The sequence below is a fragment of the Stigmatopora argus genome, chromosome 5 (assembly GCF_051989625.1).
Source record: "Stigmatopora argus isolate UIUO_Sarg chromosome 5, RoL_Sarg_1.0, whole genome shotgun sequence".
NCBI classification, from domain to species: domain Eukaryota; kingdom Metazoa; phylum Chordata; class Actinopteri; order Syngnathiformes; family Syngnathidae; genus Stigmatopora; species Stigmatopora argus.
Genome location: NC_135391.1, coordinates 17,315,025 through 17,341,759, shown reverse-complemented (window position 1 = coordinate 17,341,759; position 26,735 = coordinate 17,315,025). Strand labels below are relative to the sequence as shown.

The following is a 26,735-nucleotide window of genomic DNA, read 5'->3' as shown; positions in this document are numbered from 1 at the left end:
TGGACACTCTAAATTGCCCCTCGGTATGGGTGTGAGTGTGCATGGGTGTCCGTCTCCTTGTGCCCTGCGATCGGCTGGCCACCGATTCAGGTTGTCCCCCGCCTCTGGCCCGCAGACAGCTGGTATTGGCTCCAGCATCCCACGTGATCCTAATGAGGATAAAGCGGTTCAGAAAATGAGATGAGATGAGATAAGGCTACACACATGATATAGGGCAGTAAAAGGGCTGCACACTGCTGCCGGGCGTGGCAGTTGTTGTAAAAGGGGGCAGAGCTAGTCAGAGTATCGTCACACAGCCATTTAGAGAGTTGTTTGCAGACAAAGCCTTGTTTAACGGGCCTCTTCTGTTACAATATTTACACACGGTCCCGGACATGCGAGAAGGAAATCCTCCTAGAGAGGAACTGGAACTACTGTACGTCGGGCACATTAAAAAGAAACCCCCAAGTCAATGACCTTTCCGGGCTTTTTCCTCGCTTGCAATCAAGCGAGAGAAAGAGAGAGGGAGGGATAAAAATAAAACCCTTATCTGAGCACTCATCTTCAACAACACACCAAAAGTGCTCTTTTGTAAACACCAAACCCAAATATGTTACCTCCTCCAAGCATATTTGTTTGTCAGTGGGATCACACCACGATGACCTCAGTGCTTTTCCTAGAAGGGGTGTGCCACATATTCAATCAACAACTCCCTCAATCTTTTCCTCTATGCGCTTACCACTAAGCATCACAAAGTATTGAAATATCGATATTGAAATGTTGCATCCTGATACAATATTTGATTGCAAAAAGTATCATTAGTCAGTTATTTGTTTTTTCATGACTACTGGGCACCAGAAATGTGTTGTCACGTTGTAGGTTTGATTGTGAACTACTTTTGACACAAATGAAGGATATTTTTGCATTTTTTCTTTCAAACTCATTGGCTGCCATCGACGGCGCTAGACTTCCAATGCCTTTTGACTGTGGGGGGCAAAATCAATCCTCCCAGTTAAAAGGCATAGGACATCTACCGCCATCAGTGGCACTGAAAGATGATGATTCACAACCAGGTTGAAGGCAGGAAAGTAGTTCTTTTTGGGTCACTTCCTATTTTTTTCTCTATTACTTTGCTCGGACGGACATGACTTTTTAAGTTACTTATTTATGTTTTTTATTGGGAAACATGGACTTTGTGGAGTAGCACAACTAATTTTGTTATATGCAGCTGTTGTATAATGACAATAAAGGCTTTTGACTTGACTTGACTTAATTTTACAGGTGAATTTCAGCTGATTTGGGTCATTTCAGGTACATTTTGGGGTAATCCTAGGTCATGGTTAGTTCATTTTGGATCATTTCCTGTTGATTTTAGAGCAATCCTGGGTTAATTTCTGTTGATTTTGCTCACTTGCCCTTGATTTTGGGTCAATTTCTGATGAATTTGGGGCATTCCGTGGGTCATTTGGGTCACTTACTGTTAACTTTTGGGCAATTTGAGGTAGTGATTTTGTGAAATGCAATTTCAAAAACTGTATACACAGTGTTTTTCATCCATAACGAGTTGGAAACTTGAGCACGAGTAGTCCATTAGCACAGAGCCAGCGGCACAATGACACAGGTCACGTTTGCGACACATCGTCACAAATTTCTCACGTACCTAGCTGTGTGTCGTGCGTCTTGATTGAATAAATGTCTCCATTCAAGGCGCCTCATAGCTGCATCATGCTGATGCTGTAGTTGTTGTTCCCTCAGAGCGGTCGTGTGACAGCACGAGGCCTTCGTCTAAGGGAGGATAGACAAAGCTTCCATAGTCTTTACGCTCAAGTGCTGGCATTGAAATGTCCACGATTATCCTTAATGCTTTTTTTAAACACGTAATTTTTGCGTCATTCACAGTTTGCCGTTTATAATTACTGGGTCAGATTTGGAAGAACTTGATTATCGGCGAAAGATATCCATCCCACTTTGACTGGGAGGTTTGAGAGCAATCATTCATATGAAGATCATCAATTTTATAAATATATGTTTTAGTATATTTGTATATTAAATCATTAGATTTATTTATTCATTAAATAAAATTGTGAGCCAACCACAAATAATTGTACTGTTTGTGGTGTTTTGGTATTTGAAATAATACATTTGTTGAAGGCGGCCGAGTGGTCAGCGTGTTGGCCTCACAGTTCTGGGTTCGATATCAGGCGGGTCCTCACTGTGAGCAGTTTGCATGTTCTCCCCAGGTTTGCGTGAGTTTTTTTCTGGGTACTCCGGTTTCTAGGCTACCATACCTGTTTTTTTTCAGATGTGGGTGGAAACTGGAGTACCTGGAGAAGACCCATGCAGGCCAAGGGAGAACATTCAAACTCTATACAGGAAGGTCGGAAGTCGCTCGTGTCTGATATTTTAAATCAATATTTTTGTCTTTCTTTTGTTTTATTTATTTCTTCAAATATATGTATTTAAAGAAATCACATTGTTTGTCAGTCTAAATTACCTCTCTGTATGTGTTAGTGTGAATGGTTCTGTCTTCTTGTACCCTGCGAATGGCTGGTAATTAAGGGTGTCCTCCACCTGGTACACGGTCGATTGGTCGCCGGTCTTTTGGTCGCCGGTCTTTTGGTTGCCGGTCTTTTGGTTGCCGGTCTTTTGGTCGCCCGGAAGGTAAGTGATAATTACCATTTAAATCATTGCTCAAATTCCCTAAATACAAACTGCGAATTACTATTTAGTCATACTTAATGCCCTAGTAATTATTAGGCTAAAGAAAAGCTCCAAATTTCCCGAACTTTTATTGTTTTTTGTTGGAGAACTTGTTAAGACCCTGACTGACGTAGCTTCTTAAAGGGACAACGCATGTACATACAAACTCTTATACACTCACACGTCGGCTCAGTGAAACTGCTCATGGCCATTGTTGGCTTTTATTGATGCGTAGACTGTGTTGTTTTACCTTGTTTTGTCGCCGGTCTTTTGGTCGCCCGTTATCGCGGTCGGGGCGACCAAAAGACCGCGACCAAAAGACCGGTGACCAAAAGACGGCGACCAAAACACGGCGACAAAAAGACGGCGACAAAAAGACGCCGACCAAAAGACCGGCGACCAATCGACCGCACACGCCTCCACCTGGTACCCAAAGTTGGCCGGGATAGGCTCCAGCACTCCCTGCGACCCTTGCGAGGATAAGCGGTATGGAAAATGAATAAATATGGTTTCTGAAAGGATATCCGGCTTTTAGTGCGGTAATTGTAACTTTCATTGAATTGTTCATTTTCTGTACAGCTTCTCATCACAAGGGTCGCATTGATGCTGGAGCCTATCCCTGTCTTCAATATAATTTGTGGGTGTTTTTTTTAAATAATTAATGCATTAGATTTTCTGATATTTGTTCGTTTCTTAAATATTGATTTTACCTAATATTTGCCTTTTTGGTTTGACAATCGGGGCGGCCTGGTGGAACGAGTGGTTAGCGTGTCGACCTCACAGCTCTGGGGTCCTGGGTTCAAACCCAGGTCCAATCCACCTGTTTCCGGTTTCCTCCCACATTACAAAAACATGCATGGTAGGCTGATTGGACACTAAATTGCCCCTAAGCATGGGTGTGAGTGTGAATGGTTGTTTGTCACCTCATCCCCTGTGACTGGCTGGTCATCAATTCAGGGTGTCCCCCTTCTCTGGCCTGGAGTCAGCTGGGATAGGCTCTAGCACCCCCAGCGACCCTAACGAGGATAAAGCGGTTCAGAAAATGAGAGAGGTTTGACAATTGTGTTTAATTTCCCGAGCTGTCACATACTACAAATCCTCCGTAGTTTACCACGCAAGTTTTTGCCAAACTACTGAATCTACGAATTTTGTATCAAAACTATGAAAAAATAAAGCAATGTTTTTTCAGCAAATTAATTTTAAAAACATTAAAATTTTCATGTTTGCCTCGCAATTTTAAATTAACCTAATAAATAAATTTGAAACGTAATGTCATGTTCAAAATAATTTTTTCTTTTTGCACTTTGTCAAAACGTTCAATTAAGTTAAGGAGCATGCTCACTTCCTTATCATTGACACATGTACATTCTCATCAGTTGTTTCAAGCAGTGTAGACGTATGTTAGCTATGCCACAAATTGAAAACGTGATTAATAGTTAATTTGCTGTTTGTGTTTTTTTATTTCTTTGCATGAATTGATTATCGAAAAAAGAAACTATTTAAAAAGCAATAGAAAATGTTGTTAACATTGAGCTTCATTCTTGTATGCGTCCTTGGTAAGTGCCACTAGGAAAAAGGGCCACAAAATCTGAAAAATCTCAAACAATGAGTTTGAAAAACTGAGAAAAGTCTAGCCACCAGTTTTTCCATATTTCAGAGCTGCAACATCACTGGAGTGCCCAAAAGCACACACATCCAATACTCCACAGCGTGGCTGGCAAGAAAGAGCCGAAAAGAAGATAACCTAATGATATGGGCTCCTTGTTCATATGATCTGAACCCCATAGAGAACCTGTGGTCCCTAAACGTGAAGTTTGTGAAGGAGGGAAAGCAGTACACTTCTCTGAACAGTGTCTGAGAGGATACGGTTGCTTGTGTTGATTGTGAACAGATCAAAACACTGACAGAATCCATAGATGGCAGGCTTTTGAGTGCCCTTGCAAAGAAAGGTGACTATATTGGTTACTGATTTGTTTTTAATGTCAGAAATGTTTATTTCTGAATGTTGAGCTGTCAAAATAAATAATTGAAATGTATTTGTTTTTTGGTAAATTCCCTAATAATTATGCACAGCAATAGTTACCTGCATACACAGATATCCTCCTAAAATAGCTAAAGCTAAAATAAAAGCCAATCCAACTCCCCAAAATATTTACCTTTAATATCAATGAGTCTTTCGGGTTCATTAATTAAGTTGTTGTTCAATAATAAAATTTATTCTCAAAATACAACTCTAATAATTCTGCACTCCCTGTGTATATCTATATACAGGTGTGTATATATATAAAAATATAAATTATATATATATCTTTATATATATATATATATATGTTTATATTTGTTGTTCAATAATAAAATTCATTCTCAAAATACAACTCATATATATCTATATGCATGTGTATATATACATATATATATATATATATATATAAAAATAAATATATTTATATAAAATATATATATATATATATAAATAAATATATTTATATAAAATATATATATATATATATATATATATATATATATATATATATATATACATACATACATACACGTATATGTAAAAAAATGGATATAAATAGATATATATTATATAAACTTAAATAAGCAGGTCATAACCCTATGACCCATTGAATCAACCAAAAATTCGTGCTGGGCACACTGTGTCACCAAAGCTCATTCAAAGTGAATTTGTTACCATCGGCAGGGGTAATAAGCAGACAAAGTGAAACCTGGGTGTCCCGATGGTAATTAATAGTCCCCAAATGGGACACTGGGCAGCTTCAGAGGCAAAACAATCACTAGTGTAGTGTAGTAGTATTACAACTAAGTGGTTCATTAATTCCCTGTAAATCATTAGACATTTTGAGAGATAACCTGTGGCAAAGAGTGAAATCACTTTAGGCAATCGAGGAGCAGCTGAATGTGTGACAAAGGCAAATAAAAGAAGGATTTGTGTCAGTTGAATAACATAGTCTTTACCCGTGTAGGATGTCACAAAAATGAACTTGGCCTAAATAGTTTATTTTCATTATAATAATGTGCAAATCCTTAGGTTTAGTGGAATACTGTGTAGGACCAGAGAAGTTCATTAATTAAAGCAATATGTAGTAATATTTTTTTTTTAACAAATGTTCATTCACTGCTACCCTCCCACTTCAAATAGATTGGAGGTCTAGGAGTAATGAATTAATTCAGTCCCATGAGTTTTTGGGATAAACATTTCCAAGTTGGAACAGTGTCAAACGGAGAAAGTAGATGGGCGCCATAGTGTGCCGAGAAGTTTTTTTTTCCACCAACCCCCTAATTTCATATATATAGGGAAACTTGCTTTGAAAAGAATACACACAATAAGGATGCTTTGTTACGTAGGATGTTTTTTTTATTTGAATACAAATCCTTGAGTGTTTATTTTAATTGCATGGCGTTGTAAGATAAAAGCGGCCTATACAGTAGACAAAACAACGACAAGCTAGCAACTTCCTGCACTAGGATGAAACGCAAAATACGCTTCCTGTTCAGACATTTTAAAGCCTCCTATGACCCGTGTCACGCCATGTCATCTCCTTCTGGTGCTTTTTGAGACTGAAATGTGTGCAACACCATTTCATTCCCAAGTCCTTGATGCCTTAAGTTTCATTTAACAAATAAACATAAATCATTGGAGGAGTATGTTAGTATGTCAAAAATATTGTATTTAGATTAGATTAGACATTTTTTGCAGATTGTACACCTCACAGTTTACTGGGTTCCGACTTTCTGTGTGGAATTTGTATTTTCTACCCGTGTCTGCGTGGGTTCTCTCTGGGTACTCCGGCATCCTCCCACATCCCAAATACATGCAAGATAGGCTGATTGACTTCTACAAATTGTCCATAGGTAGGTGACTGGTTGTTAGTCTTTATGTGCTTTGTGAATGGCTGGCAACCAGTTCGGGTGTATCCCGCCTCCTGCCCGTTGTTACTCCTACCACTTGTGAGGATAAGTGGTTCAGAAAAATAATGGAGGTATTGAGATGGACTTTTATTAATGACCAAATACTTATTTGTATACTATAATTTACAAAAACATCTTTTAAAATGCATAGTTATTTCCTGATGTCTTTGTCTCAGTTTTTCATAGATGAGTTACACTTATGATGAAAAAAGTTCTTTTTGCCCCACTGCGTGTGTGTATACATTACACACACACACACCCACACACAAACACCCACCCACCCACACACACACCCACACACCCCCACACACCAACACACCCACACACCCACACACAGACACACGCACACAAATATATATATATATGTTTTTTAATGTATTTTCCAAATTCAGGCCTCGTGAGGTTAAATATTTGCTTTTGTGTCTATTTGGTTGTTGGCACAATGGATGCCGACATATTTCATGGTAGCATTTATATAACAAGATAGCCGCCTCTCGCCTGACTTTGGTACGGGCAAGCGCGAGCTTGATTCCCACTGGTAGCAGTATGATTGTGAGTGTGGATGGTCTTTCGTCTCTCTGTGTGCTCTGTGGCTGGCTGGCAACCAGTCTAGGTTAAGTCTGCCTTTTCAGCTGGGTTTGGCTAAAGCAACACTTTTGAGGATGTGCAGTATGGGAGATGAATAAATCAATAAGTGAATGAATTTAACAAGATTATGTAGTATTTATTTCCATTTAGTTGTGTAATACTTTCATTAGTCAGCTGGGTTGGGCTCCAGCAACCCTGCAGCCCTTTCGAGTATGTGCGGTATGGAAGATGAATCAATGAATGTTTCATGGGAGTAATTTGAATTCAATGGAATATCAACGTACTACATGAGGTGAGCTCTGACTAGTTTTTCTGTTTAGTTGGAATGAGTACAAAATGGAGGAAAGATGTGTGCAAAACTTTTACCTCCTACGCTTTAGGAGGAGGAGGAGGACGAGAAACATCTGGCTGAGGAAAGACACTCGGTTTCAATGTCTTGAACGTTTGGATGCCATTGACGGCATTTGACATCCAATTCATCTGAACTGGCAAAAAGCTGCGATGCACATCACCCCGCCAACTCCGAACGGATTGGACATTTAACAGCAGTTAAACATGATTACACAATATCAGCCATCATAGTTCAAATGGATTTGATGTCTATTAGTTTCAACGGTAGTAAATTGAGTTAAATGTCATTTTAGAAAAAATGCTCAAATCAATCCCAGTACAGAATTTAAATTATGGCACCCTAACAGATGACAGTAAATAAACAATGATGGTAAAAATGTATGAGTTGACAATTTATTGAATTTATGGCATGCAAAAATATACATGTATATTGAAGCGATTAGACTTGAGTATCATCTTGCTTGAGAATGTAGATTTATGCAATACAGTAATACCAAATTGTATTTAATGTACAAGCCTGCTTGGTTAATTTTGAAAACTTAATGCCTTTAGGTGTGTCCTGGCTCAGAGGTGAGCAGAACATAGACGGGTGATCCGCGACCTGAAGTCTGCGGCCTCCTAGTGTAGAAAGTGTTCCTTTTCACGGTCATTGGACATGACCCAAAGAGCCCCGAATGTAGACCTTGTAACAATAATCTAAAGTCAAATAGTAACAATACCTTGTACTGGTTAAGAGAGCAGAGCGACCACTCACTGTCTGTCGTATCGCTGTTTGGAGAGAGAAAAAAGGCAATGACGTTAGTGGCTTGGTACGCAAGAAAAAGGTCAGATGTACTCACCTGCCGCATGTTGTTCGCCGGCGGGCTACTTTAGCCTCTTCACTGTGGGGAAATCATTTAAATTATTAGATCAATTAAATTCCTTGATGCCTATATAGTCGCAAATTAGTGACATACAAGATCAAAGCAGCCCAATTTGCGTCATACATGATTGTTTTGTATTTCATTTTTAGCTTCTTTATTCGTGTTTATTCATTAATATTATTTTATTACATGGTTTAATTAACAGTGGATGTAGGAGCTACTTGAAAGCAAAAATGTAAATGAAAGATTTTCAAGTGATTTATTTTGGTGTCAATATATATATTTTTTTGCCACTGCAGGGAAATAGAACATGAGTCATTTTAACTCATTCAATGTCATTGAACCTTATGTAATTTTAATAATGCAATTGTAATTTGTCATTTTCTGTTGTGTTAGTATCATGTGTTCAATTATTGGATAGTGAGGTGATTTATAAAATAAAATGCAGCATTATTGAAATTAATAAATGAAGATTTGTTAAAGGTTTCATTTTCATTTTTTAACAACTGATAAAATCAAATTTTATGAATAATTTTTAGTGGGGAACAAAAAGATTTCAAAAATTAGACAGCTGTCTATCGACGTCAATGGCAGCCAATCCATTGGCGCAACATAACTGTTCTGAATCTGAATGCATCATGTTTGACTTCTGCATTTTGCTTAGCAGTCTATAAGTTTTAGTGGCATTCCTCTCCACCCACTTTCATACAATGACTTGGTCTTTCTTCAACTTTATAGCATCACATGATTTTTTTTCTTTTTTGACCCCGGTCAGCCTGGGAACAAAGCTAATCCTCCTTGCATATCAAAGGGTGCGACGTACAATGCCGGTCTGTGCGTTCTCTCCGGAAAGGACCTCCTCTGGAGGGTATCGCAGTTAACATGCGCCCCTGGAAGGTTCTGCCCGTGGTTCTTCTGCTTGAAGAAAGAAAAGAGTAACAATGTTAGGATAGAGGATTAGGAGGAGTAATATTGTTAAATAAAATAGGCACACAAAAGTTCACAGGCCGGCCCATTGAGTCAGTTCATGGCAAAAGGTTGCACAAAAAAAATCATCATAAAAAGGTCATTATTTCTGACAAATCCTCCAATTGCCAAGAAATTAATAGAAAATGACCCATAATTGCCCCAAAAATGAACAGAAAGTGACCTGGAATTGCCCCAAAAATGAATAGAAAGTGACCCGTAATTGCCCCAAAATAAACAGAAACAGAAATGACCCATAATTGCCCCAAAAATGAACAGAAAGTGACCTGGAATTGACCCAAAAATGAATAGAAAGTGACCTGTAATTGCCCCAAAATAAACAGAAACTGACCTGTCATTACCCCAACTGAAAATTCCACCCAATAAAGAGGAAGTGCCCCACAGACCAGAAGAGTAAGCATCTTCACGTTACTTATTTCTCTGAAAATTGCCTTTTCTAGTTCATTTATATTTGAGTGTTTTATGTGTTTTTTTAAACAACGCAATCATTCCTTTATATATTTTAATTTTTATTCATTTATTACTAGGTTTACAAAAATCACATTGCTTAGGCCTGTAATTGCATAAGCCTCGCCATCGAGTGTGTTGCCAAAGGAACATTTTAGGCAAAATAAACAATAAAAAGCAAAATAAATGTTGAAATGTAAATGTTTATTTAAAAAATAGAATTTTAAATAAATAGTGATTGAAACCAATAAAGAGGAACACGAGAAAAAAAATGAAATTCAAATAGATGTTGAAATAAAAATGTATAAATATATCGCCCGGTGGAGCGAGTGGTTAGCGCGTCAGCCTCACAGCTCTGGGGTCCTGGTTTAAAATCCAGGTCATGTCCATCTGTGGGGAGTTTGCATGTTCTGCCCGGGCCTGCGTGGGTTTCCTCCGGGTACTCCAGTTTCCTCCCAAATTCCAAAAACATCCATGGTAGGCTGATTGGACACTCTAAATTGCCCCTAGGTATGGGTGTGAGTGTGCATGGTTGTCCATCTCCTTGTCCCCTGCGATCGGCTGGCCACCGATTAAGGGTGTCCCCCGCCTCTGGCCCGGAGACAGCTGGGATTGGCTCCAGCACCCCCCGCGACCCTAGTGAGGATCAAGCGGTTCAGAAAATGAGATGAGATACTGATATAGCATTTAACTTACTAACTGCGATTGACTTTCAATGCTCTTAGCGATTAAAATTAGTATTCTTTTGCTGTCAGAACCCACGAGTTCAAATTGATTGGACATGTAATAGTGATAAACTCATTTAAATTTAGAGCACAATTATAAAAAAAAACACAACTGGACCTCTATCGTCATTGATGGCATTAAGAGTTAATAACAGATTCTTATGTATTTTTGGCAATCCTAATCCTCACATAGAGTAGGTACAACACCTTATAAAACTGTACTCAAACTTGTAACACATGACAATAAAAGCTGTTCCATGTTCCAAAATAGAGGCATGGATTTTTGCAATGCAGTGTGTAGGTCAGAATAAAGCGCAGTGTGTAAAATCTCAACAGGGAACACGTTACGCATTTCACTGAAGGAATCGGATAACCAATTCGAGTGTATTATTACAGGGAGCAGAAGGTCCGAGACATGTGTCGATCAAGAAAAAACTGTGACCATTTTCGAGAGATGCCGAGCATTACCTTGCTTGGACCAAGATCATCGGGTTCAAGGATCGCAGAGTCCAGTCCAGGTGGAGTTTCATTTGCACCTTGGAACTCCTACGGGGGGAGGTACATGCAACAGTTCTCACTAGGTCCAGTTTATTTACTTTCACTGTTTGTTTGACGCTATCCTTTCAAGGGTGAGGCCTTGGGAGTCTGTGATATACAGTATGCATGGAAATGGATCAGGGTTGGGCGTACTTGTCCTCCCTTCGACCCTCTTGCTTGTCTCTACGTTTACTTGAGGAACTTTTATGCTTGCAATTAGTGCTGTACGATAGGGGGTTATATGTATAATATGTTTTTCATTGTTTAGTGAAATGTACACTGCCTTGAGAAATTATTCAGCCTTTCACCAAATTTCAGGCTTCAAACTTTAAGATATAAAATAAAAGATTTTCGCCAAGAGTCAACAAGTGGGACACAATCATGAAATGGAATAAAATGTATTGGATAGTTTGAACCTTTTAACAAATAAAAACCTGAAAAGTGGGGCGGGCAATACTATTCGGACCCCTATAATTATTACTTTGTAGTGCCATCTTTTGCTGCAATTACAACTGTAAGTCGCTTGGGGTATATCTCTATCAGTTTTACACATCGAGAGACTGAAAATCTTGCCCATTCTTCCTTGCAAAACAGCTCGAGATCAGTGAAGTTGTATGGGGAGTGTTTGCTAACAGCACTCTTCAGCTCTACCCTCAGATTCTTGATTGGATTCAAGTCTGGACTTTGACTTGGCCATTTAACACATGGATGCGTTCATTATTTAACCATTCCATTGTAGATTTGGCTTTATCTTTTGGATCATTGTCCTGTTGGAAGATAAATCTCCGTCCCAGTCTCAGCTCTTTTGCAGACTCCAACAGGTTTTCTTCCAGAATGGTCCTATAGAACGGACGTTTGGTAGAACGGACGTTTGGTCGCCGGGTTCGCTCGCTGTCAAATTATGACAGAGTTTACTGTTGATATTTTGACATTAGATATTTAGATATTAAACTCACTCTCTCTCTCATGATTATAATTTTGAGAGCTGGTTTCATCAGTAACAACCCGGCGACCAAACGTCCGTTCTACCAAATGTCTGTTCTACCAAACGTCCGGTCGACCAAACGTCCAGTCGACCAAACGTCCGGTCGACCAAACGTCCGGTCGACCAAACGTCCGGTCGACCAAACGTCCGGTCGACCAAACGTCCGGTCGACCAAACGTCCAGTCGACCAAACGTCCCAGTACCCCTTTAACCATCTTCCCTGTCCCTGCTGAAGAAAAGCAGGCCCAAACAAAGAGACTGCCACCCCCATGTTTGACTGTGGGGATGGTGTGTTCAGGGTGATGATGCATTTATGCCAAACCGTTTTGCTTTTCGGCCAAAAAGTTCAATTTTGGTTTCATCTGATCAGAGCACCTTGTTCCACATGTTTGGTGTGTCTCCCAGGTGGCTTGTGGCAATGCAATCTTTAAACAAGAATTATTAAGGATATCTTTGAGAAATGGCTTTCTTCTTGCCACTCTTCCATAAAGGCCAGATTTGTTCAGTGTACGACTGATTGTTGTCCAATGGACAGACTCTCCCACCTCATCTGTAAATCTCTGTAGTTAATCCAGAGTGAACATGGGCCTCTTGGCTGCATCTCTAATCAGTCTTCTCCTTGTTCGAGGCGAAAGTTTAGAGCGACGGCCAAATCTTGGTAGATTTGGCCGTGGCCTGATACTACGTCCATTTCAATATGATTGCTTGCACAGTGCTCCTTGAGATGTTTAAAGCTTGGGAAAACTTTTTTTATATCCAAACCCGGCTTAATAACTTCTTCACAACTGCATCTCGGACACACCTGGTGTTTTCCTTAGTCTCCATGATGCTCTCTGCACTTTAAACAGAACCCTGAGACTATCGCAGAGATGGTGCATTTATACGGAGAAATGATTATACAAAGGTCGATTTTATTTATCATCATCAGTCAACATTGGATCATTCAGAGATCCTCACTGAACATTTGGAGCCAGTTTGCTGTACTGAAAATAAGCGGACCGAATAATATTGCACACCCCACTTTTCATATTTTCATTTGTTAAAAAAGTTTAAAATATCCAATAAATTTTGTTCCACTTACGATTGTGTGCCACTTGTTTATTCTTGACAATCAAACACCAAGTTGGGCCAATGTCCAATTGACAGTACCGTCAAGTCCAGGATGTGTTTCAGTTGGAGTCGGAGGAACTCCTGTTCCTTCAGCTGAATGAAATCTTGACAGTTGGTGAGGCCCTCACTCATCTTCAAAACAAAGTGAAGACAAGAAGCTTATTGATCCTGAAAAAAGACACGTCGAGCAGTTTCACCTTGTGAAAGGTGGCCTCCAGCTGGCCTATCCTCTCTCTCAGATGCTTGTCCTTAGAGCGGATGGCATCAAGTTGACAAGCAAGTTGACTTTTCTCCTTCCTGACTAAGGCCAGCTCCTGTGCCTGGTGCTGACTTTGGATACTTTGGTAGGGCCGCTCATACCAAGAAAGTACTCTCTGTTATTTGAGAACATCTTATCGGGTTTTGGGGCTCGTTTATTTACCTGATCCACATTCTCTGGTGTGACGCTGCAGCGCTCAAAGAGAGCGTTTTGCTGGTGAAGGCGACAAATGGTCTGATTGCTCTTCTCCAATTGACGCATGAGGATCTCCACCAACTGGTCTCTCTCCTCCTGTTCGATAGACTTGTTCTCAACACCAGACAATTGTTGGCGTGAATTAAAAATGGTTGCTTTTGAAGGCGCTGGACAATTGATCATATTTTGAATGGGAGGGTTGGCAGCGATTATGGATTGGACGGCTAACACTGTCAATGATTAAAAAAAAAAAGTTAAACTAAGAAAAAAAAAAATTCTAAGGTTTGTAATTGTACCAGGAATTCTTCAATAAAAAAACATTTAAAATTATAAAATAAATTGATTTGGGAAATTAAGTAAAGTTTAATTATAAATTATTGAAAAATAATTATCGTGAATAAAACAATCAAAAAAATAACTTCAATTACAATGTGTTATGAATTTAATATTTTAAATGTTATAATTCACAATTGATAATGAATGTTGAAAAAACATTCATGAAAAGATCAATAAAAAATATTTAAAGAAAATTTTTGAAGAGGGGAAAAAATGTTTTTCTTGTTTGAAATATACATTTGAAAAGCTAATAAATGAAAAATAATCGTGCTTTTTCGTTTTATAATTGACTTATTTTACATTTTAAATTTGTTGAGGAAAAATAAAAAATATATATATTTATCTTTTTTCTGGTCTCATTTTGAATAAAAAATGTTAAAGAAAAAAAATAAGAATTAAATGCGAATGTTTACTATTAACTGTAAATGTAATTGATGACACTTGGCATCCAATTCAGTTAAACAGGGAGCACTAGCTGTAAATGCTCATCTTTCAGTGCCATTAATAAGGTTATTGGGAAAGTTGAGTACCAATGGATGCACGTCTAGCGTCGTCAATGGAAGCCAATCAGTTAAATAAGTGTTTACCCGACAGGTTTTTCGGCAGGTGTCATCCGTCCGAGCTCGTTGCTGATCTCCTCCTGGGCTCTGTTTCAGATCAGGAAGAAGATCAGCACATGCTCACCTCATGGAACCATCTTTCTCACAACAACTTCATTGCAGTTCACTAACCAGCTTCTGCTGCAACCTTTTCCTGAAAAGAGATTCAAACTTCAAAGTGGGAACTCAGCAGCTTCTTAATGTGTATAGTACTACCTTAGAAGTTCCAGTTTATCATTGATGCGAACCCCACTCTTTTTGGATGAGCTCAGTTTGCGGTTTAACATCGCCACCTCCTGGCCAACACTTGTAAACAGCTCTTCCATTCTAAAGCACAAATACTGAGTCAAATTCAGCGTCATTGATGATGATAGACGTCCAATGATATGGCTCTTTTTATCCTTCTGTGGGGTTTTTCAATGAGTTTCTCACTAGCAAACTTCCAAACTATTTGAATTGGGGAGCTTGACAGCGAATGAACTAATTCATACCTGTCAACCTCTGCCAATAACTGCCCTTATAAATGATTATGATTCCCCTTACAAACCCCCCAAAAACCTTACAAACACCGTATGACTCGTACGGTGTTTGTAAGGTTTTTGGGGGGTTTGTAAGGGGAATCATAATCATTTATAAGGGCAGTTATCGGCAGAGGTTGACAGGTATGTAATTGGACGTCTATCGGCATCAACGGCAGTGAGTAAACAAATATGATTGCTGTTTTTCTTTAAAACAAAATCACCTGAGGTTAGATGTGGATACCCTCTCCATCTGGATGTGCTGCTGTTTGGTTTGTGCAAAAATGAAATTATAAAATAGTAAAAAGTTAGGAGGAGATGCATTTCCAAATGAAAATCTCAACAAAGGCAACATTAAATTGAAATGTATTTTAAAAGGAAAATTTCGTGAATTATTCATGTAAAATTCTCTTTACGAGATAAAGAGCCGATAAATCTAAAGTGTTACTTTGTGTTTTTGTGTCGGCGAAAATTGAAAATGCAGTGCTGTGTCCAGAATCTTCTTTCTGGTGCGGCTCTGTGTGTCACTCTGACCCTGCTGGCGGCCACAGTCATTGCAAGATGGCACTGCTAAAGAAGAAAGAAGATTTACAAAATCAGGAATAGTACTGTAGTTGAGTTCTGTTACATCGTAGTCATTCCTGCCTTACAAGTGCGTTTGCCAAACTTTTCCAATGTAGCTTTGGTCGCTTGTTCCACCTCTCCCTGAAGCCTTTGCGTTTCCTGGGTGCACTTCTCGAACTCTTCGCTGATTCCAACATATTATTTTGTTAGTTGCTAACTTGCTAGCTAAGGAAATACACAATAATAAAAACCAACAGTCTCATGGCAGGGCGTCCCTGCGGATCTGTGGTTTAGTGCGTCGGCCTCACAGTGGGGGACCTGGGTTCATATCCAAGTTGGTCCACCTGTGTGGAGTTTGCATGTTCTCCCGGGCCTGCGTGGGTTTTCTCTGGGTACTCCGGTTTCCTCCCACATTCCAAAGACATGCATGGTAGACTGATTGGACACTCTAAATTGCCCCTAGGTTTGAATGTAAACATGAATGGTTGTTTGTCTCCTTGTGCCCTGCGATTGGGTGTCCAACAATTCAGGGTGTCCCCCGCCTCTGGCCCGAAGTCAGCTGGGATAGGCTCCAGCACCCCCCGCGACCCTCATGAGGATAAAGTGGTTCAGAAAATGAATGAATGATTAAAATATGTGCCTAGCCTAAGTCAAAGTTTGGAAACACTGATTAATATATATCTGACAATGAAAAATGAAAATGAGAAATGCCAAATTCAATGGAGACAAATAGAGCAGGTTTTGCTCATTTTTAGCTTAATGGGAAAAACTGAAAACAGAAAAACACAAATTGTACACTACCTCAACTCCCTCAACACCAGACTGTTGAACCTCAGCCCGTCATTTTTGGCTGAAAAGGGATTTAAGACGTTGAAATATAGATACAATATTACTATTGCGGCTAGGCTAACATTAACTAAATATCTCAACTACACAAGAACAGCAAAACACTTACGCGCTCCCGCTTCTTGTCGGCCCATGTCCATAATATAATGCTGTCATGTCATGCGACATTAAAAAAAAAACACCAGGTATAACTCGTATGTTTCACGGCTAATTATTGCTAAATTGGAAGCTAACACAACAACAGGGTCTTCAGTTGGTGTTCACGTTCCATCGCCATGGGAACTACAATAATGGCATCTCATCGCTACGCTACGGCATTTGACAACGTAATTTCTATTCCGGGATGCAATATTTTGTTTTTAATAATATTGTGTGATCATGCATTTTTTAAATCACGACAATAACATTGGAGGGTGTTGCGGGCAAATTTTAAATAATCTTCTTTAGAGGCTTTATATAGACGTCATCCACCGCAGTCACTAACTTCATCGCCATCTTGTGCCGGGAAAATGAACTGTTTATAATAAATTTGTACTTAATATAGCGTATTCCGTTTTCTTGTTAGCGCGTCGGCCTCATAATTATGGGGTTTAGGGTTCGACCCCAGGTGAAAAACACGCATGGTAGACTGGTTGAACACTTTAAATTGCTCCTAGGTATGAGTGTTAGCGTGTCCATCTCCTTGTGCCCTGCGATTGGCTGCCATCAATTCAGGGCATCCCCCGCCTCGTGCCCGAAGTCAGCTGGGATAGGCTCCAGCACCCCCGGGACCCTTATGAGCATAAGCGGTTAAAAAAAAGAATATTCCGTTTTTGGGGGGTTATTTTGTAACTATTTCCGCAATAAATGGCAACTGGTTAGTTCTTTGAGGTATTTAATGAATTGTTTTGAGCTCTCCACACATTAAAATAGACACTTTTGCCCGGAAGTGGAACTAAAATGAGGATAAAAGAAAAAAAAGAAAATCCCTCTCTCATAGGAATCAATATCTAGTAAGCATACATGTGATAATAAATATATAAAATAGGGTGGGGCACAAGGCACGCCGTAAATTGTAGAAAAAAAACATTCTATTTTCAGTTTGTCATGTGGTCCATGCTGGGGATTTATTAACCTATCATGTGATGTGTTTATCTCGTCCGAGCAAACCCGTCATGAGCTATAACAACCATGTAAATGTTTTGATGATCCTCCTTAACTTTATAACGATGCACTGTGCACGTGAACTCTTTAATATCGACGAGTGTTTACACTTGGAGGCGTTCCCTGAACGCCAGGTAAATCATTTAGCCATTTTTAACGTCCTTTGACACTGTTTTGACGGCCTGGCGGCTGAGTGGTTAGCCCTTTAAATCCAGGTCAGTCCACCTGTGTGGAGTTTGCATGTTCCCCCTGGGCCTGCGTGGGTTTCCTCCGGGTACTTCCTCTCACTCGGCTGGCCACCAATTCAGGGTGTCCCCCCGCCTCTGGCCCGTCGTTGGCTGGGATAGACTGCAGCACCCACCGCGACCCTAGTGAGGATAAAGCGGTTCAGAAAATGAATGAATGAATGACAATGTTTTAAGAAAAAACAAGTCAGCTTTTCTCAATCTGCATTGGTCTATCATTTAGTAAACAATGTGACCTGAGGGTGTTTTGGAGGATGGTGGTCTACTCCAGTGATATATGACACCCAGCAGGTTTGGCCTAGGGTAGATACATTAGAGAGCTGCCTGAGCAAGTTTACTCACACCCACATACTTGTTCAGTGTTTTATGTATGTTCTGTAAGCATGTTCTTTTCCAGGACGAGGGACCTCGGTGGTCTGGACAAGGCCTTGGTGAAAGATCTGAAATCTTGCTGTGCACTGGAGGGCTATTTCCTCCCCAGCAAATCTGGATTGAAGATGATCGAAATGTCTGAGGTAACCCATTGACCCACTTTTGTTTCCCACTTTTTTGCTGTTTGACCCTCATTCGAATGCAAATGTGACCTCAAATATTCAGAGGGGCGTGTCGGCTAAATGCAGAGATGCCCAAGTGGAGGAGTTGTGGGGTCTGACAAGCTTTCATGGCTACAGCATGCAAACGTTTGTCCGAGCTGTCAACCTGCTGGATCGATTTCTTACCCACGTAAAGGTACGAAAATACCAAGAGGGAGGTAAAAAGATGGCTTCACTCATTGGCTGCCATTGACGGCATGAGACGTCCAATCCATTTTGACAGAGGGGCGAATGAATAGTGCACATCATTAGCCTCTTTCAGTTTAATTGGATTGGAGTCTAGTGCCATCGTTGGCAGGAATGAGCTAACGAAGTGACCTAAAAATGCCCCAAAATACGGAAACTTATTGCATTCACCTTAAAAATGAAAATAGCCCTGGCCGTTTTTCAAATTAATTTATTTTTGGGGTTGTTTTTTGAATTATTATTTGTTTTAAACACAGGTTTTCATATTAATTTATTTTCTGGGGTTGTTTTTTTAATAAATTTTCTTCTTCTTAGTTTTTTGAATTAATTTTCTTCTTTGTTTTTTTAATTATTTTTTCTCCTTCTTTGTGTTTCAAATTAATTTATTTTTCTGGTTGTTTTTTGAATTATTTTTTTCTTCTTCTTTGTTTTTCGTTTTTTTTCCTCAGCCCGGCCGCACAGGGAAAATATAAATAATATACACACACACACATATATTATATATATATATATATATATATATATATATATATATATATATATATATATATATATATATGTTTATATATATTATATATACATATATATATATGTTTATATATATATTATATATACATATATATATACCATGAAGTGGACAAATAAATAATCAATAAATGATAATGATAAATATTAAATAGATTATCACTGAATAATAAATAAATAATCCAAAAAAGATGTAATACATAACTAGTGAACATTATAAGTAGTTAACATAATAAGTAGTCACCATGATAAGTAGTCAACATGATAAGTAGTCAACATGAACAAGTAGTCACATAAATAAGTAGGTACAAAAATGATTAAAGTGGTGAGCAGTTTTTGTCGAAGTTTGGTGAAAACTGGCTTTTGCCTTTTGTGCGCCATGATTTTGTGAAACTTTTAAAATCAAATGTATGAGAATTTGACAAAACTGTCAGACAATTACATTAAAAGGTTTTGCCGTTGGAAATGAATGGCGCTTTTTTTGGGCAAGACTGAATGTTATTCGACGTCAAATGTCAGTTTTGCTCAAAATATGTCAAAAGAAGATTCCTGCTAGACAAGGCCATCTTAACCTAGTTCCTGGAATGCCCCCTTTCCTGATTTAACGCGTGATGATGAGACTTATCGCCCATGTGGGGATTGTGACAGCCCGAGCCCAAACACGTGCCACTTGCGTCCGTGTGTTGCTTGCGCTTGGCGGCCCGCACCACGGAGGAGGCGACTGATGTGGCACCCACCCACCAGCCATTCAGCCGCTTCAGCGCGTCGGAGTTGCTCCGCATGGAGGAGGTGCTAGTGCTCCAGCTGGGCTCCGACACCCCCGCGCCCACAGCTTTCACCTTCCTGCACCTTTACTACTCAGCCTTGGGTGGCGTGTGCCATGACGAGGGGTAAGTCCCCATACCAAAACACAGCGAGGTTTGACTGCAAAAGACCAATATATTGTCGACTAATGCAGTGGTCCCCAACCAGCGGTCCCTGGACTGGTACCAGTCCGGGAGCCACCTAGTGCCGGTCCTTCAGAGTAAAAAATATTAACGTTTTCAATCTCGCCCTCCTACTTGAAATGAGAAAAGGTGTTATAATAATAATAATGTTTTTTTTGCCGTCGTGGGTGTCGTTCGTGCACTGACCCCACCCCCACACAATTTTGTCTTCAGTTGTCCCCCATACCCCCCCCCCCCCCCCCTCCCCATTAGCCGGTCCGCGAGAAAATAGAGAGCTTTACCGGTCTGCGGTGAGAAAAAGGTTGGGGACCGCTGGACTAATGGACAACGAGCTGATTATCAAATAAAACGGCAACTATTTCCATACAGTGGTACCTCGACATACGATCGTAATCCGTTCCGAGACTGAGATTGTATGACGAGCTTTTCGTAACTCGAGCGGATGTTTCCCATTGAAATGAATTGAAAACAAATTAATTCGTTCCAACCCTCTGAAAAAACACCAAAAACTTTTTTACCTTACTTCTACGTGTTGACACCACCCGAATGCTCCGCCAAAGTCTTCAAAACGAACGCATCAAGAGTTGTGTGTTTTTGCCTCCCCTTCAAAATGTTTAGAAAATGACGCGCACAAATGTCATCACAATATGATAACGCGCGACCATTTGCCAGCTTGTCAGGGTGCCTCTTTTCAACAAAATCCGAAAACTTGCCACTTCGCGAGCATGTGTTTGATATCTTTTGTAGCCAGGGGCTCCGCCTCTTCCACCACCTCAGCGCTAGTGAGTTCTGGCAACAAAAGTTCACTCTCCTGTAGGTCGATTAAATCCTGTGTCATGAGTTCTTCGAGGTGCTCGGCGATAAGGTCATTCACATATGCCTCGTCAACCCACAGCCCCAAGGAATTTCCAAGTGACATGATATCATCCACTTGCTGGGGAATGTAACTTTCCTGGGTGATAATGAAGGCAAAAATGTCTTGATAAATTCCTTTCGAATTGGAACTTGCCGCTTCCCCGTGTCGGATTACCGAGTGTATTCCAGATCTTTTTTTAAATTTTCCAAACCAGCCATGACTCGCTTTAAAGGGTTCTGAAGTTGTTGAAGGCTCTCCTTTCGTTGTTATCAAATTCATGTAAATTCCGCTGGCTTTTTCACATATGGTTGACTCGACTCGGTCATGCTATCTTCTGCTAATTGTTTTTCTTTTATCCACAATAAAAGAAGGTTCTCCATCTCGTCGTGAATGTCACTGCGCTGGTGGGAAATTATAGTTAGTCCCTTGGAAGGCCTCTTCTCCTTAATTGCGTCCTTCTGCTTAAGGATGGTGGATATAGTTGACGGATTCCTCTCGTATTGCCGAGCGAGCTCGGTAACACGTACCCCACTCTCACATTTTTCAATTATTTCGCGTTTCATGTCCATTGTCAACGGTCCCCTTTTCTTTGCAAAACTCTGCAGATCCATAGTATTGTTTACCTGGTATGTAAATGTAGACCAATGTGGGGGAAAAACGGTTGGGGAAATGCAAAGTCCGCCCAGTGCTCGTAGATATATTTTATACATGAAAGAGATGCAAAAAAGACAGTGCCATGGCCACCTGGCTTGGTCGCATCACGGAATTTTGATCGTATCTCGGGCGAATTATTCGATCTTAATTTCCGTCGTAACACGAGCATGTTGTATGACGAGCTGTCGTATCACGATGTACCACTGTAGATGATTTATCGCAGGGGGGTCCGGTCCTCGAGAGCCCCTATCCAGTCTGTTTTCCTTGTGTCTCTCCACCAACACACCTGAATCAAATAATCGGGATTGGTATGAAGCTTCTGGACAGCTTGCTAATTAGTTGATCATTTGATTCAGGTGTGGTAGAGGAGGGAGATATTGAAAACAGACTGGATAGACTCCGATAGAGGCTCTCGAGGACCGGAAGCTGACCTAGAAATTCTCAATAGCAAACATTTTCTTATTAATTATTCATTGATTTTCAGTACCACTTATCCTCACAAGGGTCGTGGGGGTGCTGGAGCATATCCCAGCCACGACGGGTAACAGACAGGGGATACACTGAATTAGTGGCCAGCCCTGCCCAAGACACAAGGAAATGGACGCTCACGCTCATACTTAGGGGAAGTTAAGAGTGTTGAACCAGCATGTTTTTGGGATGTGGGGGGGAAAGTATAATACTCACGCAAGCCCAGGGGGGCCCGGACCCGCGATTGAACCATCAATCTTGGAACTGTGAAGCTGCCCTTATTAATTATATTTATATTTTTTATACGTATACTCAATTCTTTAAGTCTGGTTTTGTGTTTTGGGCTAATGGGGTCAAAGGTCACAGGGCCCAATTGAATTTGTATGTTTCTACTCAAGATAATGCAAGAATGAAGGATGGTATTATTGTCAAACTTGCAGGATATGTTTGTCGTATGGAACGGAAGCGTAATCTTGGGTATAATGCGGTCAAAAGTCATAGAGGTCAGGAATGGAATTTGGCAATTACTTGTTTCATACTTAGAGAGTGCCCACTCTAACAAATTTGCCCATGCTTTGAGTTTGGTTGCGCTCAGTGCCTCTCTAGTTGTTGTTGTTGTTTTTTAATTTATACATCATTTAATTAAAAATTAGAAGGGACCAGTGGATTGCTCTCTTATTCATTCATTTTTCAATTTTAAGAAAAAATATTAGAAAACTGACTTTTCACTTATTTCTGTAGTTCTTTCTTTAATTGAGGACTATTAGTATATGCATTTTTTCAAGGTCACGGGGGGTGCTGGAGCCTATCCCAGCTAACTATGGGCACCACACGCGGGACACCCTGAATCGGTGGCCAATCCAATTGCAATTACACTCATACTTTAGGGCAATTTAGAGTGTTCAACCAGCTTTGCATGTTTTTGGGCTGTGGGAGGAAACTGGAGTACCCAGAGAAAACCCACGCAATCCCGGGGAGAACATGCAAACTCCACATAGTGAGAACCAACCTGGGATGGAACCCTCAATCTCAAAACTGGGAGGCCGACCTGCCTACCACGCAGTCAGCGGTCCGCCCACTATTAGTATAGTGTAGTAGTTTTTTAAATTTAAACCCGAAATCAAATATTCTTTTTATTTTTTTTTAAATATATACTTGGAAAAAAAATATGAATATATAATTTTTAAATCTTATTGACATTTAGAAAAGTCTAGGACACTAATTTTCTGTAGTATTACTATTATGTTTTCAAATTGACAATGAGAAAAAAAAAATCTAAAACAATTATTTCCATGTTTAAATCATGTTCATTAATTTATTTGGGTGTGTATTACCTTTTATTTTTTTTTATTTAAAAAAATATATTTTTAAGAAAGCAAAAATAGTGGTTAGTGCGTCGGTTTCACAGTTCTGAGGTCCTGGGTTCAAGTCCAGGTCGGTCCACCTGTGTGCAGTTTGCATGTTCTCCCAGGCCTGCGTGGGTTTTCTCCGGGTACTCCAGTTTCCTCCCACATTGCAAAAACATGCATGTTAGGCTGGTTGGACAATCTAAATTGCCCCTAGGTATGAATGTGAGCGTGAATGGTTGTTTGTATCCTCGTGCTGTGCGATTGGCTGGCCACCAATTCAGGGTGTCCCCCACCTCGTGCCTGAAGTCAGCTGAGATAGGCTCCGCCACCCTAGTGAGAATAAAGCGGTTTAGAAAATGAATGGAAAAAAAGAAAAAATATTAAGAGTACTTTAGGCTGAGTTTATTTATACTCTCTTCAAAGAATAGTATTGCCTATTTTAATTTTCTTTACTTGGAAAACAGGTAAACAATCACCCTGCCTAATTTCAGTATTTGTCAATCTTTCACTGAGGACTACCAAAAATGTATTTCAATTTTATCACTGCGAATAACATGATTTCATTTCATGGCCACACAAACCGATGTGACCTGTCAGACTGAGTTTGACACTTGTGCTTTTGAAGAACAGAGATGCCGAGTGTGGTCAAGCTTGAAGCTCAGCTGAAAGCCTGCTTGTGTCGCCTAGTTTTCACCAAAGCAAAAGTAATGTATTTGCCTGACACTTTTGACTGGAGTTGTGCACTTGCTGCCGCTGACTCATCTGAGTGTCTCCTTCCTCTCCCCACAGCCATCCGTGCTGGCCCTGGCCCTCCTGGCCCACGACCTGGGGAGCTGGCAGTCCCCTGCCGCGTCGGAGGTCCTCCGGCAGCTGCAAAGACTAGCAAAGGTACGCTGCCGATGAGGGCTTCGACGATCAACACTTATCAATTGCCTATTAATTGACAACTCTTAGCCAATGAGTTAAAATCAGCATTTGTTGCTCATTTTTCAGAATCATTGCTGGCAGTAAATGTCCAATTTATTTTAACCAGGAGGCCCGAATAAACGGGAGATGTTCATTGTCCCCTCCCATTTAGTCATTCATTTTCTGTACTGCTGATCCTCACAAGGGTTGCAGAGGTTGCTAGAGCCTATCCCAGCCAACTCTGGGCAGTTGGGAGGTCACCATGAATTAGTGGCCAGCCAACCGCAGGGCACACAAGGAGACGAACAATCATTCATGCTCACATTCCTACCTTGGGGAAATTTAGAGTGTTTTGGGGATGTGGGAGGACACCAGAGTACTCGGAGATAACCCACGCAAGCCCAGGGAGAACATGCAAACTCCAAAAAAGGAAGGTCGGATGCCACCTGGGATCTCATCTCATCTCAGTTTCTGAACCGCTTTATCCTAATTAGGGTCACGGGGGGTGCTGGAGCCAATCCCAGCTGTCTCCGGGCCAGAGCCGGGGAACACCCTGAATCGGTGGCCAGCCGATCGCAGGGCACAATGAGACAGACAACCATGCACACTCACACCCATACCTAGGAGCAATTTAGAGTGTCCAATCAGCCTACCATGCATGTTTTTGGAATGTGGGAGGAAACCGGAGTACCCGGAGGAAATCCACGTAGGCCCGGGGAGAACATGAAAACTCCACACAGATAGACATGACCTGGATTTGATCCCAGGACCCCACAGCTGTGAGGCCGACGCGTTAACCACTCGCGCCACTGGGCCGCCCGCCACCTGGGATCGAAACCCTTAATCTGACCCGCTGACAACTTGGGCCACCGCAGCCTTCCCAGTCAAAATGAATTGGACGTCTGGCGCCGTCAATGGAATATAACAAGAAAAATGCAAGAATATCCTCCATTAATATCAAGACTAGTACAAAATCAAATTTACCCAATAAATACACATCTTTATAATTGCATTTGTGTAGTACTTGTATTTTTGTATTGGCGTGAAAACATGTAGTATGGTAGGAATAGTAGGGGTGATCCTACTTTTTTAATTATCGTGGCCAGGTTTGGTCTACATTATCCGTGAAATTTGAGGAATTACTGTTCTTTCGGCTTCAGGTGGGAAAGGGTGATCTGCGTCACTGGCGGCTTCTGGTGGCTAAGCGTATGACGGAGTACCGCTCTACTCGGTGCCACAAACCAGATGGCAGAAAGCTGGTGTGGCCGCTTTCCAAAAGGACGATGCAGATTCTGCGCACCGCCCGCTGCACTGCCCCGGGCCTGCCCACCATACTGGAAGACGTGTGGGACCAAAGGTCACCATAATACCATAACACATGACAACGATGGCCATTTTAGATAATACTAATCTCATTCTCTGTTTTTGACGCCGAAAGCCGTTCAATCAATTTTGACTGAAAGCGCCGTTCGATCAAAATTGAATTGGAGGTATAATGGTGTAATTGCAGTGAATGAGTTGAGTGACATAACCGGTGCATCTCATCTTTGTTTTAAGTTTATAAAAATAAGTCAATGCTTGTGGTTAACTCTTCACGTATAGACATAGTAGGTAGAAAAGTCACTTATGAGCAGTTTTTTTCTGGTATGATACTAAAACGTGTTTTTTCCACAGCGAGGAGGACATCAGCAGTGCAGAAGACAGCCCATGTGGCTCTCTAGGCAGTGTCGGTGAAGGCGCCTTCTTTCCCACTTCTTGTTTGTGATTTTTTTTCAATGTATTTAAATCCACGGTTATATAGTATGTATTTTTATAATTCACAATGATACTGTACAACATGATGTTATACATCGCCAGATGGATATAAAGCTTTCTATTACATGTCTAAATGGTTATTCATTCATTCATTCATTTTCTGAATCGCTTATTCTCACAAGGGTTGTTGTGGGTGCTGGAGCATATCCCAGCTGACTTCGGGCCAGAGGCGGGAGACATCCTAAATTGGTGGCCAGCCGATCGCAGGGCATGAGGAGACAGAAAACCATTCACACTCATTCATACCTAGGGGCAATTTAGTGTCCAATCAGCCCAAAAAGCATTGTTAGCATAGTTTGCGACTTTATGTTATCATGTATTCCATCTCTCTCTTTCACTCTAATTGGCAATGAATATCGTCGGGCTCACAGTGGGGGTCCTGGGTTCAAACCCAGGTCGGTCCATCTGTGTGGAGACTGCATGTTCTCCCCAGGCCTGCGTGGGTTTTCTCCGGGTACTCCGATTTCACTCACACATTCCAAAGACATTTACGGTAGGCTGATTGGACACTCTAAATTGCCAC

At 40.7% G+C, this 26,735-nt stretch overlaps 2 protein-coding genes across 10 annotated transcripts; one reads left to right on the top strand and one right to left on the bottom strand.

Moving 5' to 3' along the window:
• Nucleotides 1-7,925: 7,925 nt before the first annotated feature.
• On the bottom strand, nucleotides 7,926-17,142 carry LOC144075018 (uncharacterized). 9 transcript variants are annotated; one of them, XM_077601781.1, is made up of 16 exons: nucleotides 16,635-17,142; nucleotides 16,481-16,529; nucleotides 15,766-15,863; nucleotides 15,564-15,682; nucleotides 15,340-15,377; nucleotides 14,814-14,924; nucleotides 14,730-14,751; nucleotides 14,586-14,645; nucleotides 13,630-13,758; nucleotides 13,406-13,561; nucleotides 13,248-13,340; nucleotides 11,045-11,122; nucleotides 9,241-9,335; nucleotides 8,394-8,435; nucleotides 8,309-8,322; nucleotides 7,926-8,236 (listed from the first exon to the last, which is right to left on the bottom strand). In XM_077601781.1, the coding sequence occupies exons 1-16, from the start codon at nucleotides 16,663-16,665 to the stop codon at nucleotides 8,103-8,105; spliced, it is 1,269 nt and encodes a 422-aa protein (XP_077457907.1). In that variant the 5' UTR covers nucleotides 16,666-17,142; the 3' UTR covers nucleotides 7,926-8,102. The 9 variants fall into 9 exon arrangements, with proteins under 9 accessions (XP_077457907.1, XP_077457906.1, XP_077457905.1 ...); XM_077601780.1 differs by having other exon boundaries at nucleotides 15,340-15,380; nucleotides 16,635-17,139; XM_077601779.1 differs by having other exon boundaries at nucleotides 15,564-15,685; nucleotides 16,635-17,138.
• Nucleotides 17,143-18,247: 1,105 nt separating this feature from the next.
• On the top strand, nucleotides 18,248-26,280 carry LOC144075019 (cyclin-G2-like). The gene is made up of 7 exons (XM_077601786.1): nucleotides 18,248-18,428; nucleotides 18,511-18,642; nucleotides 19,866-20,107; nucleotides 24,117-24,195; nucleotides 24,281-24,379; nucleotides 25,558-25,754; nucleotides 26,072-26,280. The coding sequence occupies exons 1-7, from the start codon at nucleotides 18,297-18,299 to the stop codon at nucleotides 26,160-26,162; spliced, it is 972 nt and encodes a 323-aa protein (XP_077457912.1). The 5' UTR covers nucleotides 18,248-18,296; the 3' UTR covers nucleotides 26,163-26,280.
• Nucleotides 26,281-26,735: the final 455 nt, after the last annotated feature.